At 32.2% G+C, this 15,950-nt stretch overlaps 1 protein-coding gene across 1 annotated transcript; it reads left to right on the plus strand.

Annotated features, from left to right (window-relative positions):
• The first annotated feature begins 13,720 nt into the window (after positions 1–13,720).
• Positions 13,721–15,021, plus strand: LOC145604322 (uncharacterized). The gene is made up of 2 exons (XM_081660243.1): positions 13,721–14,023; positions 14,161–15,021. Exons 1-2 carry the CDS (start codon positions 13,820–13,822, stop codon positions 14,860–14,862), a joined length of 906 nt encoding a protein of 301 aa, XP_081516369.1. The 5' UTR covers positions 13,721–13,819; the 3' UTR covers positions 14,863–15,021.
• Positions 15,022–15,950: the final 929 nt, after the last annotated feature.

The following is a 15,950-nucleotide window of genomic DNA, read 5'->3' on the forward strand; positions in this document are numbered from 1 at the left end:
TTGTGTAATGCCATGTATTTTTATATGGTATTCGCTTGTGTAATTCCCTGTATTTTTATACGGTGTATGCTTATGTAACTTATTGTATTTTTACATAAATGAAATTTATTTTATTACTTTCTCCATTCTTTTTTTATTGCACCATGAGAGATTTCACGCTTGCCAATGCATTACTTTAAATACTAATATTTTCAATTATATTTTTGTAAAAAAAAATTTAAAAAAAAAAAATTGATATTTGAAAAGTAGATTTCGAGACAAATCTAACTAGATCCCACATAACTATGTTTTTCCTAATGAATAAATCACAAATGATGGTCAAAGAAGATTAAGCGAATAGTATACAAGTCCTTAAAGTACAATAAAAGTAAAACGGAGGAAGTATAATATTTTTTAGTATTTATATTGCCGAAAATTAGTTTTGATATATTGCTGGAAATAAACAAATGTAATGCAGGCGTGTCACCATGGACCAATTTGTTTTGGATGTATCAAAAGCACTTGATTGTTGCTGGAAATTGGTGGCCAGCGTCGAGTATGTTTATAATATTTATTTGTATGTATATTTTATAAATGAAATTATATTGTTGGAAATCAGTTTGGATATTAATATTTTATTCTCAGTTTTTTTTTCTAGGAGGTGATTATTCCTAAAAATGATTAAAAATCGAGCAGGGCTTTAACATAATTTTTCGTGCCTAAGCCTGCAAAAAAGTAGCAGGCTTGTCAGGCCAAAGTGGGTTTTTTGGGCCGAGTTCGGGTTTTTAACTAAAATTGCGTTTTTAGGTTTGCCCAAACCCGACCTATTTTTAACTAAATGAGCGCGACTTTATTCTCACAAAGTTAGTTTAGGATCCCATCTAACTCTCATTATTGACTAAAAATGTAAATACAAAAAAAAAAGATGACATGTTGAATCAAACAAACCTCGGAAAGTCACGGGCTACCACCTTGTACCCTAGCCCATAATTGATTTTGTATATTGTACAGCCTTGTCTTCCAAATTAAATTAATTAAAATAAACGTAAAGAGTCAAGTGATTGGAATTGGTATTGAGTTCGTTGAGTTGATTGAACTATTTAAGTGTACTTGTGAAGTCTTAAATGAATTTATGTTGAGTGTTTATCTTCTTTAATTAATTGAGCATACTAGGTTTGGTGCGTTGTAGCTTATATGTACTCATCTTTGGCTCTTTGCTAGTTACGTGTTTTTGTGTCTGTGTTTTTCCTGTTGGTCATGGACTTCGTCTTTCAATGACACTGTGATGATCCAATTATTACACTTATATTATTGGGAAGTAGTATTGCACTACTTAGCTTGATTGTGTGAAATTCGGAGATTTGACAAGCGCATTGTTAAAGGGATTGATTTAATTGAGAGTACTTGTTTTTTGTGTTGAACTTATTTATGTTTTGCTACTTTGTTAATAAATTGGGCTTTGAATATTGATTTGGTTTTAAATAAGGGTCTTTTTTATGGTTCCAGCTCATATGCTTTAACTTATTGGTTTTCTTTAACATGTTATTTTAAGATTTAAGTTTAGATTTTTCGCTGCAATATTCTACTAAAGCCTTAATGTTTTAGCACGTGGTGGTAACGTATCAATAAGGGCCTGTTTTGATTTACTGAACTGAACTTAACTTAACTTATTGGAGCTAAACTAAACTGAATTGAATATTTTGTGCGATAAGAAAATTAGGACTTGAACTGAACTGAACTGAAAATAAGCTGAAGAGAATAGTCCCTAATTATCCTTTATTTTATTTAAAATAAGTGGTTTGGAAAAGGGAGAATTATTGAGGTGTTACTGCTTGTTTGTTCAAGAAAAGTATGACTAACTACTCAATTCACGACTCTAATAATGTGAATGTGTGTTTAAGAGAAAAACATTGAGTTTAAACGTTGTTATTGAAAAAACCTAGTACTATGTTAATTTTTTTAGAGAGGTCTATTACATGTAAATTGCGGAAAAATGACTTATCTATCATATAGTTGATCAAATACACTGCCTTTTGCTAAGTTTGTAAAAGCTAATTCTAACATATGTATATTGTAGACACCTAAAAATATATCCTCATAACCAAACCCGATGATGAATAACCTTTCACCGTCATTATTGGTCGGGTTGCATATTGAATCTACTAAGTACTTAAAACCATAGACTTAGCTCAACCTCTCATTTATTTCTCCTAAACCAATCCAATTCCTAGCTCATCATTTCCCCTAAACCATATCTTATATTACTCTTTCCGTGTTCATATCACAAAGCCGAATAAAACTCATTTCGTGGCCCCAGTATTTTGGTGCAAATATTATTTGGTTAGATAAGCCTTGAAATAAGCTTTCGAATGATATATCATAAGCCCAATTTCGATTTAAAAAGAAAAAGATATGAGCAAAACATAAAACTTAGCCCAAAACCGACATCCTTACACTAAATTGGTCATATCTTAAATTATACAAAATCTTCTGACCTAATTCTAATTGGGTTGGAAATAAAATCTAAAGAACTTTCCAACAATATATTATATATGTTCCTTACTTTGAGTTACAGATCAAAAGTTATGGAAGTTTTAAAAACGTGTAAAAGTACTATGCCACGACACCAAGATTTTCCCATATTCTTTTCTTAATGTGCTTTCTTTTCCAGAAATGATAGAATTTTGTACTGTGACACGACTCTCAATGTTGTGACATAGTGTAACACCCCAATAATTCTCTCTTTAAACCTGTGAGGACCCTGAACAATATTCAAGAGAATTACTGGCGTGCTACCGCCACGTGTTCAAACGTTAAGGCTTTATCAGAAAATAGCAGCGGGAAAACTAAATCAGTTATAAATAAGTTTCAAAACCAACGAATGAAACCAAATTAAGTCATACAACTTGGAACCATTAAGGCCCTTATTCAAAACCCAATAAAAGTAGTAAGTGATTAAATTCAGTGTTCAAATAAATTCAAACCTAAAAGAAATAGTGTCGAATAAAATCGAATTAAAATAAATTCAAACTTGCAAAAGAAATAAAATGCAAACAACCAACTCTCTACTCAAGATCTCACAACCCTGATGAATGCTGCATGTGTAAGAACCTGTGGTAATTCTGCTCCCCAATATTACAAGTGTAAAAATTGGATCGTCACAGGGTCATTGAAAGGCGAAGGCCATGACCAAAGAAAGACACACAAAGCACGCAATCAGCAAAGCTGAGTACATACAAGCTGCGAAATAAATTAAGAAATCCATAACATGCTACTAATAATCAATCATCATGCATCATTAAATTATAGACTCAACACACGACTCAACTATTTATATTACTAAGACTCCATTAATTAATAATAGGTAAATCATTATTTTTATTCATTGGATTACGCAATAGACAAGGTTGTTCAACCCATGCTCCATTTGGAACATCAATAAAAGAAAAACCCCATGCCTCCTTTCGGAAACATCAATAAACATCCAACGACCACGGGCGCGACTCCGTGACCGTAGTTAGTATGAGATCTCACCTAACTCCTAGTTTTGAAAAATATTTGAAATAAGAGACTCGTAGATCAGACGGCCTCGAGAAAAGTACACGGCTTATACCCCATGTACCCCAACCCCTGATTGTCATTACTCCAGAAGTGCACCAATCCAGAGTTTTATTGCTCATCCATCTTGCACTTTACGTGATTTACAGGTTTAGACTTGGTGATGACTCATATGCATAACAATACAATCAATCCAATATCAATTCAATCCAGTAAAACAACTTTTCAATTTCAATTTTTGATTTATTAGTGGAAAGCAACATTTATTATTTATTCCTTTACTACCTCGGGTGTATAAACACCTTGAGTGCATAAGGCACCCCAAAACCTTAACCTCGTCTTAGAAGACTTAAATTCTTCCTTTACTCATCCTGCTTGCATAATCATGAATGAGTAATAAATTAATCATTACACCAATCATATACCTTTGCCTCTAAGCGCACCTTGCATAATTAGAGCACAAATAATACTTGCAATATAAAATAGCGCACGTCATACGAAATTCACAATGTATAACCAAACAATTTAACTCAGTCATCCCTATACATGATACTAAGTTCTCGATCCGTCGTCCTTAAACATGCACCTAAAAGAAAGGTTTCGTAACTTGTACGTACCTTGAGCAAACGAATTGGTATGCCACTTTACTAACTAGAAATCACCTTCAATAAACTCCTCTCCTAAGCCAAATAATAACATCTCAATCAATACTCAATCAATCAAATTTACAGCAATACTAACTTACTTTAAAACCTTCAAAATCCAAATCAAACAACACTTTAAAACCTTCCCTTTAGTTAAAATTAAAGGCTTATATATAGTTCTTTAAATTTTCTTCATAAAAACCTTAAAATACACTCTTATTCATGAAATTACAGCAAGTTTAAAGTCTAATAAAAATCTGAAAATTATATAAAAACCCCTAAAAATCTCCCTTTCTAATGGGTGATTAAACCCTCTTTATAAAACATCAAAAGTAGTACTTAGAACTATTTCCAACACTTAAAACTTCAATAAAAACATATATTTATGCTTAATTAACTTTAAACATAATTAATTTTATTAATCAAATTCAAGGATAATATTTTAAGTATAAAAAAAACTTCGTTAAAATCAAAAACTGCCCGAAAATCATATTTAGAGGCTAAATTTGGCCACGAGAGGGTGGTGCTCACTACCTTTGATGTTTTATAAAGAGGGTGGTGCATCAAACTCAAGGATAATATTTCTTAAAACGTTGTTTCCACATGGAAAAAACTACTTTTTCATCAAAATCGGATGAATTCAGAATCTGATCAGGATTAAAACGGGATTAATATTAACGAACGAAAATCTAAAAATTAAAACACGAATCTATGTGTTCAAAATAATCTGGAATTAAGTTAAACTAATCAGTAGTTATAATCACCAAAATTTCAAAACATCATTACTATAAAAGCCCTAAATCAATTGTTCATAAAAACCCTAAAATCATGATTTTCAATAAATTGAAACCCTAGGTTTATAATTCATAAAATATGAAATTTATAACATAAATATAATCTGAAATTTATAATCTTTATACCATTAAAATATAATTTGATACTAAAAATATAATCTTTATACTAAAATCAAAACCCAAAACAATTAAATTAACATTAAGCAAAATAATGAAACAAAGGAGGATGAAAATAAGACTAACCTTTTTGTGTGGGAAATTTTTGGAGATTCATGGGGTATGTATAGGAGAATTATTGTAGGGTAAAAAGAAAGATTGGGCCTCATAAAAATAATGGGTCGATTAAGTAAACAAATGGGTTAGGCTTGTGTGATTGGACATAAATTGTAGAATAAAGGTGCATAAAATAATTTGTTCAAATAATTTTCGACCCAGATTAATAATTTGAAACTTTTGAAATTAAATTATGAAAAATAACAAATAAATATTATAAATAAAATAAATTTTCATTTATAAAATATTTAAAAATACGGGGGATTACACATAGTACCTTTTTCTTCAGCGTTTCTCATTTGCTAGGGTTCCGAACTGCACCCCTCACATTTCCTCTATAAATAAGAAGCTCCTTTACGAGTTTTTGGGCAGTTGAATCAATTCTATCTTCTCTCCCTCATATTAAACAATTATTCTACTTTTATTATTACTCTAAAGAATCCATACAATACCCAAAGTTATGTACTTAAACCAAGGCATGAAAGGTAGAATCGATTGAGGGTTTGAACCAAATCAATTCTATTTTGATTTATTTAATTTAATTCAATTTGATTTATTATTGCTTGAAGTTACTAACAATTTATTTACAAAGTTGCAATTTTATTAAAAAAAAAATAAATCAATTTGTTAATAAAAAGTCGTACGGCAAATACAAAAGAATCTAAATTAATAAATACATGAAATTGAATCAAATAAGGGATCATGAATCTTAGCTACGATTGTTGAATAGATCTTGCACTGTGGTACATCTCTCGACGAAGTAGCAATTTAAAGAAGCTTGAAACGTGAGTGATTTATTTACTTAATTACTCTTATTCGTTTTTTATATTACTAGTATCATATTTAGGTTTATTATTGTATTTTTATGATTTGACTAACAATATTATGGTTAAATTGTTTCTAGTATAAAATGTCATTGTTCTATTGTATTTATTGATCACCATATTGCATGTTTAAAGGAAATATGTAATTGAAAATTACGACTAATAAAATAATTTACACGACTGGTTTATCTTGTAGTTTAATCAAGTGATCCCTAATATTTTGAATTATCTGTTAATTAATATTCAATCAATTTAGTTTAATATAGTTAGGAGTAAATAGAATCTTTGTTTGTATGCCTTTGAGATTGCATGGAATACTTTTCGTTATAAGAATTGATTAGAGGCCAACACGGGCAAAATGTCTCCATGACTCACTTCGTACTATCATCCTCGTTCCTTCTTTCGTGGTCTCGGACCATATGGAGTTAGTAATCTCATGGATTATGAATTGGGTGTAATATTCACGGGTCAATCATTGTTGCCTTTTGCATTGTTGTCTCTTATTCGTACTTGCCTTAAATAATATGTGAATGGTTTACAAGTTCTTTAAAAACTTGTCGGCGGTTCCCTACTTTTATTGTCCCTTAGCTTATTGTATAATGCCAAATCCCATTTTCTATAATTGCCAAGTATATTCACATGTGCTTAAGTAGGTGAGCTTCGAATGATGCATGCACATATATCTTCTTTATTTTTAGTCATTAGACTGAATAAAGTATTTATTATCCTACATTTAATTACCAAATAATTTTACACAAATAGCTAAAAAAAAAGCAGCTAGTCAAACCATCTCATACAATCAGATTGTCAAACTACTATTTAAAGACAATCAAATAGTCAATGGAGTGTATCGAAATTAAGGGATTAATATGGTTAATAACGAATTAGGGTAAATATAATATTAATTGGTACAAACCTATATTTTTAAGAAGTTGATACAAAGCATATGGTGAGAGTTTTGACATAGAATATACACATAAGTACATAACTGTAGACACCTATAATTGTCTTCCCAAAACCAAACTCGATGATGAACAACCTTTCACCGCCATTATTGGCCGGGTTGAGTATTTAATCTTGGAGTGCTTAAATCCCTTTCCATTTCACAAACCAACCCAGTTCCTAGCCCATTTCTCAAAACCATAACTTATTTTCCTCTTTTCGTGCCTTTAAACCCTTAAAATAATTCATTTCATGTCCTTTTTATTATAAAAACGTTTAGTACATTTTATTTTGGTCCATAATCTAGGTCTAATTATATAATAGTTAGATGGGGCTTGAAAATAGCTTTCCAACTATATATTATAATCCCAAATTCGAGTTATAACGAATAAGTTATACAATGGCCAGAATACTAAACCGAGTCCAAACCGAACCTAAGCCCACCTTACCTACGGCCCAATGAACATGTGGAGGGCCCAAAAGCTTTAATCCCATCCCTAAACCAATTAGGATTAACTAGAAGCTTCTGTAATTTTTTAAAAGATCTTAATTATCCTTTTTGAAAAGATAAGATTAAAGAGTTTGAAATTGAATAAAACTCTTCTTTTTGAATTTAAAGTCCTAATTCTATTCGAATAGAAAGACGTTCAAAGATAGTCAAATATTATTTTTGTGCCTCGTATTTTTTATCCAAATCTTATATGGTTGGATAGCCCTTAAAATTATCTTTCCAATGATATATTATAATATCAATTCCGAGCTATAACGAAAAAGATATGAATGAAATACCAAACTCTATTCAAAACTGACACCGTCCAACTATTTCGGCCATATCTTTTATTCTACAAAGGATTTTAATCTGATTCTAATTGGGTTATAAATTAAACTTCAACAGCTTTTCAACGACATATTATTTATCTTATTCCGATTTCTGGATCAAAAGATATGATAAAAACAAAAACTGCAAAAACTACTGTCTATCGCAAGAGTTTTATTCCGATTCGAATTCTTATCCTTTCTTAATTCTTAGACCCTTCTTTTTTTTCATTGTAATAGAAGTCATATCACCCCTTTTTCAATCATCAACAGGCTAATCACAAAATAATTCTCTTCTCCCATTTTAGCCTAAATACTAGCCACCCTATTCTCTCAAAATATTTTCCCTAAGCACTCCAAGGAGTCCATACAATACCCGAACTTCTATACTTAAACCAAGGCGTGAAAGGTATAATTAATTGAGGGTTTAGACCAAATCATCTCTACTTTTTATTTAATTTCAATTTGATTTATATTTTAATTAAAATTACTAATAGTTTATTCATAATGTAGCAATTCTAGGAAACGCGGAAAGTGAGTAATTAATCACTTAATTACTCTTATTTTTATTCTTGTTGCTAGTATCATGATTAAGTTAATTTATATTTGATTTGACTAATAATTTATGGTTAAATTGCTTCCAATATTAATGTTTGTTCTATTATTATTTTTTTTATCACCATATTACATGTTTAAAGGGAACATGTAATTGAAAATCACGCCTAATAAGATAATTTGGACAACCGATTTAGGTTCATTTTTAATCTTGTTGTTTAATCAAGTGATCACGATATTTTAGAATTATATGTTGCTTTAATATTCAACCAATTTAGCATAATAATAGTTTGGGGCGAATTGAATCTTTGTTTGCATGTCTTTGAGATTGCAGGAATCACTTTTCACTATAAGAATCGAGTAGAGGCCAATACGGGCGAATGTGACTCCATGACTCACTTCGTACCATCATCCCCGATCCTCCTTTCGTGGTTCCGAACCATATGGAGTTAGTAATCTCATGGATTATGAATGGGGTGTGATCTTCACGGGTCAATTGTTATTGTCTTTCGTTATCCCTTTTATCGTGGTTGCCTTAAATGATCCGTGAACGGTTTACAAGTTCCTTAAAAACTTGTTGGCGGCTCCCTACTTTCCTTGTCCCTAATCGTCTATGTGAATTCCCACTTCATATGAGTGCCAAGCATATTCACAACATGCTAACTTAATATATTTACCATATCTTTATATATCTTTAATTTTTAAGGTATCTAATATGAGACCTGTAGATATTTATCAATGAAAATCACTCTGATTGATGATTTTGATAATATAATCTCTTGATATCTTGAATATTATGGTAAGTATAATTATTTTGTGAATACCTTTGATATTATTCTTATCCTAAAGATTTTGTGTATGTTATAGTGATTATGTTACCTTTTCAACCCTCTTTCGTATCACTGTAAACAATTATAGTACGCCATGAATTTAATCAAACTTTTTCTTACACTCCTTAAGCTTTCTCGAATTCTCTATGATATTTCCAGCATGTATACTATTACTCACTATCAATAATTGTGTTTTCGGTTTATAATTAAACTACAAATTTTTCATTATGGACGCAATGTTTATATAAAGATCAAGGACATGTAACACAATGATTTGTTTATCACATTTAATTGATATTTTTTTTGTTAAATTTGATACGACCCAACTACGTACTGGCCTTGTATTGATTAAATATCGAGTGTATGAATCTAAGATATAGTAGTCTATATTCAAGCTACTAAATTAAATAAAATAAAATAAATGCTTAAAGACTTTGCTTTGTTAATTATAAACTTTTCCTTAATTGATCTTGTTAAGAAGATTGTTAATATTAACGCAAATATAACCAATAAAACATATACAAAGTATGTAAAAGGCACATATGTACTCTGTAATTAATTATATGTTTATTTCACGTTTAGAGGGATTAAAGCCATAATAATAGGAAGATCAATATGAGTTCACTGCCACAGTGTATTATTTCAATATCATTAAACTTTGTTATGGTAACTTGTAGACGTTACGTGTATTATTTTGATATCATTAAACTTTGTTATGGTAACTTGTAGACGTTATGTACATCAAGTAACTATAATTTCTAACTAAATTGTTGATATATTGATGTGTATAGCTGCACGCGGGTGTTGTTGTTGTTGTCTGACCATTTTTAACGATGCAAGTCTGCTTTCATTATTTTTAGTTTTCACCTATATTATAAGTATCTTTTTGTGAAATCAAAGACTTTGAAGTAGAAATAACATGAAAAAAAGGAACAAAAATTGTGTGTGCTATATACGAAGTACGTAAATACGTAATACATGAATAACTTTATGAGAATTGCATTAGTATACAGTGTAATTACGTGACAAACCTTGTCCTTAAAAACAATGTTAGCAAAATGTTCTCATCTTCATGTGGAATATAACGATTCTACGTACTGTTAAACTAAACAATTGTTATATTTGGTACTCATATTATAGTTTTAAGAGTCATGAAAATTTGATAATACAGTTGCTGATAATACTTTCACACACACACATATATATCGGAGTATAAATATTTTAAAACATTATAGTGGAGAATAAATGCATTAATTTGATTACCATGAAATAATATCGTTTTATCCGGTTAAACAATAATCTCTTTTAAAGAGGGTTATAAATGATTCCATAATAGTTATTAAATCGCCCACAGATTTTTATTTTCACCGAAGTTAGCCCCATTACACAACCCCGGCTCCCAACCTAACCATGGAATAATGTCACCCTTCCTCCGTCCCCTACCATGCAATACCACATAACCCTGACCTATATGCAGTGTCATCATCCAATGACAACCAGCAATCATACCAAAGTCAACTCTCTATGATTGGAACATCATACCATCGAAGCAGATTTATGTATATATATATTTATTTTTGCAGCGACACAAACTCGCTATGGTGCTTTTGATGACATTAATTGTTTTGGTGGTGGGGGGTGGTATTTTTAGAGATCTCAAGGAATGAAAGAGAGAGAAAAGGTGAAAGGGTAATAATAAATCAATTTACTATCAAATATAGACAAAATCAAGTAATATAATTTTTTGGGTGTTGTTTAGTTTAGCGATTCATTAGTCGTAATTGAAAGGGAAATATATCCAACATTCAAACTTTTAAAAATCAAATCACATAAAAGTTGACATTTTTAAAGGGTAGACCAATTTTATTTTATTTATCTATTTATTTATTTTCATACATTACATTACCTACAAAAAAAAAAAAAAAAAAAAAAAAAAAGGATAAAGTACTTTTATTGCCTTCAAAATATAGATTATAATATTCTTTATATAAAAATCTATTAATTGTATTTTTATTTTACGGATAAAGGTTCAAAATGTTTACACATTAATAGAAACAAAAAAAATAAATAAAAATGTAAAGTCACTTCTCTTAAAGTTTGGTTAATGCGGAGAACACGATGTCTATTTGCCTTACATGTACTGCAATGGTGGAAGTTCAATCTAGGAAGCTTGTTTTCTTAATGATCTAGAGATTGTTGATGTCTCCTTAACCATCATCGTACCCTGTAGGAGAGTAACGAGATTTTATGAATCAATAAACATTGTTGTCGAATGTGTAGATAAATCGAAAGCCCGTTGTAGGGATTGCAAGCATGATAGAGCTCCAATGTGTAAGTGGACATACAATCCCGTAATCACTACCATACCAGTTTTGCCATTATCAAGGCACCAACCCATCTTTGCTATATTTGAATCATGACCCATGTCTTTGCATTAAAACCAAGTTAGTCCCAGTGCAATGTTTCTGTGGTTGAGCCTTGTAAAAGCCAAGTAGGGGCAAACCATCGTCAATGCTTGAGTTCGTTGTCTGGTTGACCAATTGGAGAGAGTGAACGCTCACAAGTAGTAGTATTGGAAAGTAACACTTCGTATGTTTTTTTTTTCCAAACATAAAAGATAACATTTTACATCTAAATAAATGATTCTTACGAAGATGGAAAATCAGAAAAGATAACCTTTTACATCTAAACAAATTATCTCTTACAAAGATGGAAAAAAAAAATGTTTAACACTTGTGCTAGTAGTATAATTTCAAAGTTTGGAGACTCCAATCAAAGAATACAAGTCTTATAACAATGGTGTATAAATTTTTAGTCAAGTTTTATTTAAATTTTATCAGGAGAACAAAGTAAAAAATCTCATGTGTTATTTGGAAAAGCTATTTTGTTGTCCCTCCAAACATATCAAAGGAGGGGGAATGAGGTTGTCCCATTCATATTCATTTTTTTGGTTGTACTCTTTGATTTATGTGTTCTTCTTTTGTTTCCAACCACAAAGCCAAGTAAGTTTGATGATAGAAAAATTTATTATATGTGGTTTACTCATGTACCATTTATTAATTGTTCTTCAAATATCACATTAAGAATACCACACATGCTAACACCCTAACATTCATGGGCTATGACTTATTAGTTTCAACACTATTTATTTTCACGATTTGTTAGGATGTCATGAGCATGCTTAAGTTATAACAAAAGGATATGCATCCATATGTTCATGATAAACTAAGTTAAATTGACACTACACTTTGAATGTGAGCAATGTTAAGGAATATTTTTACAATACCATGTCTACTTGTTTATTAATTCGAAGTTATGTTCATAATTTATTGCACTTTGCACTTGGTTCAACAACTAACATGTTTGTTCACAAAGGCTTCCTTCAATTCAAACTATTTTTGCATTACGTTAAACTTAGCAATACCATATATAACGAGATAATAATCGAAACATAGTGCACTGAGTCATAAAACAGCAAAACATTATACTGATATGTATGATAATATTGGTAGTCTTGTGTTGCATGAGTTGAAGTTATTAAATTAATGTGTTGCGTATAGTACAAGATTTTAGAAATAAATAGCATAAAAGCGTTAAATGTTGATAACCAAGTTTTTAATCTTATAGGGTGATACAATAAGTGAAAGAAGTGCTCAGATAGCACATTCGTGTTAAACACGTGAAGAAAGTCATTAATAGGAGAGTATACATGGAAGTTTATCTACTAATCCATTATAACGCGCACTACAATAGATTTTTAAACTCGTGATATTGTTTTAAGATTAACGGGCAATGTTAAGAATATATACATAGATTTTGAATTCACATATTCGATCATTAATAGCAATAGGATGCAAAACATACATGTTTTCTCCAACCTAACACTTCTATTACGTGTGTTCATCTTCATCGGTGTTCTCGCAAAAATTTCACCACCCAAATCAAATCCGATTTCCACGATTTTTGATTCAAAACACTCCTCAATTATCCTACAACAGATCCAATAAAAAAAACCAAGTTCAAACCGAAACATTCTTGTAAAATCAAGCACAAGCACGACAAACTCACACAAAACCTTCATCATGACCACTGTTGACTCTAACCCAAATATCTCCCAACCTAGACCACGCCAGAACCCGAGTAACCCCTCAAATGAAAGCTCACATAATTCCCTACCCAAAAAACCAAACCTCACAAAATTCCATCAACCATAGCTCAAGATATACCCACATTAATCCGAGTAAGAAACACACCCTCCAAACCCTTATTCACTAATCCACCAATCCAAAATCCTACACCATCCTTCCTCAATCCTTCACAATACACCACTAAGAAATACCAACCGTTGATAAAATCTTATCCAACGATCTAAAATTAAAAATTCGAAAAAGGTTGGCGATCCGTGTGAAGGCCCTCTCAACCAATCAGCGTTGAGCTTTAGGATTTTCTTGACGTACATTTCTGACTATTTAAACGCCCTCAGATTAACGTTCTTCTTCGCTCATCACACAAACAGATCTTAATCGTCGGCCTTCATTTTCCGACAGTTTCTCTTTCTCTCTCTAAAATTCGAACCCTAGAAAAAAGCTTCAATTTCTGCAAAAATGGCGGCGACTGAGGAACCAATTGCTGCAACTGGAGAGCAAGAGGTTGCTTCTGCTCCGGCAGCCGAGGAGACTCCCAAGGAAGAGAACACCGCTGCTGAAGAAGTCGCCGGGAAGCCGAGGAAAGCGAAGGAAGTCAAGCCGAAGAAGGCGGTTACTGCTTCGAAGCCGAGGAAGACTCCTACTCATCCTCCTTACTTTGAGGTAATTGATTCTGGAAAAATGTTGATTGATTCATTGATTGTTGAATTGAATTTTGTAGTTGTGATTTGTAATTTGAGGTTTTTTAGGTTAATTGATTGATTGATTGACTGATTTGAGTTTTTGAATTGGAATTTCAGATGATGAGTGAAGCGATTACGACTTTGAAGGAGAGGAATGGTTCGAGTCAAAAGGCGATTCAGAAATTCATTGAGGAGAAGCATAAGGATCTTCCTCCGACATTCCGGAAGCTTCTTCTTGTGAATTTGAGGAAATTCGTTGCTTCTGGTCGTCTTGTGAAGGTTAAGGGATCCTTCAAGCTTCCTTCTGGCCGTCCTGCTGCTCCAAAACCAGAGACTGCTCCTGCTAAGAAGAAGAAGGCTGTTGTGAAGGCGAAAACCGCTGCTCCGAAGGCGAAGACTGCTGCTGCTAAGCCTAAAGCAGCAGCTGCGAAGCCGAAAGCTAAGGCTAAGGCTGTTGCTGCTAAGCCTAAGGCAACGGAGGCTAAGTCTAAGACTGTTGCGAAGCCAAAGGCTAAGGCGGCGAAGGCTAAGCCTGCTGCTAAGCCTAAGGCAGTGGCGGCTGCTGCTCCGGCGAAGCCGAAAGCTGCTGGTACTAAGAGGAAGGCAGTGGCTGCTGTGAAGCCAAAGGAGAAGCCGGCTAAGGTTGCGAAAACCGCAGCAAAATCGACTCCAGCGAAGAAGGCTGCTCCTGCTGCTAAGAAGGCGGCTCCGAAGAAGGCTGCTCCTGCTGCCAAGAAGGCTGCTGCAGTGAAGAGTGTTAAGCCGAAGAGTGTGAAGTCGCCGGTGAAGCGATCAATGCCAAAGAGAGGGAAGAAATGATGAATTTTGTTGTTGGATTTAGATAGTTTCTGGGATGTGGTGGATTGTTTGTAGGATTTGATTGGGGATGAATAGTTTTTCTGTAAATGTTCCGATGTTTTAGTGGGTGTAATGTTGAGAGAGTTTTAGCGCCCATAATATACATGGAAGTTGGAGTTCCTTTTTTTTTTTTTTTTTTTTTTTTTTCTTTTTAATTTACATTTATTTAGATGGTTTTAATCTGGGATGTTAATTAGATGTAGTTTTAATATATGAGTATTAATATAAGATAAGAATTTTAGATTCAATTGATTGTCTTTCTAATCTCTTTGTCTGTGATTTAAGCAATTGATTGTAATTATGTTGTTCAAGCTTGATGGTATGTCTCTTTTCTCTCAACATTGATTGAGTTTATGTGATGAAACAAGTGTTGAGTTTGGTATCTGAATTGTACTTGTTCTTCATGGTTTTCAGCGAAGAGCTGAGTTGAAGGGGGAGGGTTTGATGAGCTTTGAAGCAATCGTAGTCAATTGAATTGCGCACTAAGGATGTAAGTGTAATAGTATTGCACTTCTGTGGTTTAATATTGTGGAAATCGTTATCGAAATCTATATTAGTGTTCCTGTTATGATGTATATTGTATTGTTTGTGTTTCTTTAATCATAGTAAAGTTCGACTTGGAACAATGAGGCATTGTTTTCTGTGTGTTGTGCATTGTGTTCTCTTACTCATTTGTCAATGCTTGAGAGCAGTTGTGGTATTGTGTTTGAACCTTTGAAAGAGTATGAATCTCATTGGGTATTTTGTGGTCTGAGTTTTTGATTACTCTGTAGTTTAGTATGTTATTTACTCGGAAGGTTTGCATTCTATTGTATGTTACATTGTTAATCCTGCATTCTGCTGATTGATTGAAATGAGATTGTGAGGCTTGTTATAATTTGCAATTATATTGGAAATGTTCATCCATTAGACCATTACCGATTCACTTTCCTTATTTTTTGATTCCTTCTAAGAGTCTATCTGGCTTTTCTGCTTTCCAGCCTGGGAATAGCTGTTTGTTAGAGAAAGTAATTGTCCTTAACCCCACAAGTGATGTTTATTGATCTTGA

This window comes from Chenopodium album, chromosome 2 (genome assembly GCF_948465745.1).
Source record: "Chenopodium album chromosome 2, dcCheAlbu1.1, whole genome shotgun sequence".
NCBI classification, from domain to species: domain Eukaryota; kingdom Viridiplantae; phylum Streptophyta; class Magnoliopsida; order Caryophyllales; family Amaranthaceae; genus Chenopodium; species Chenopodium album.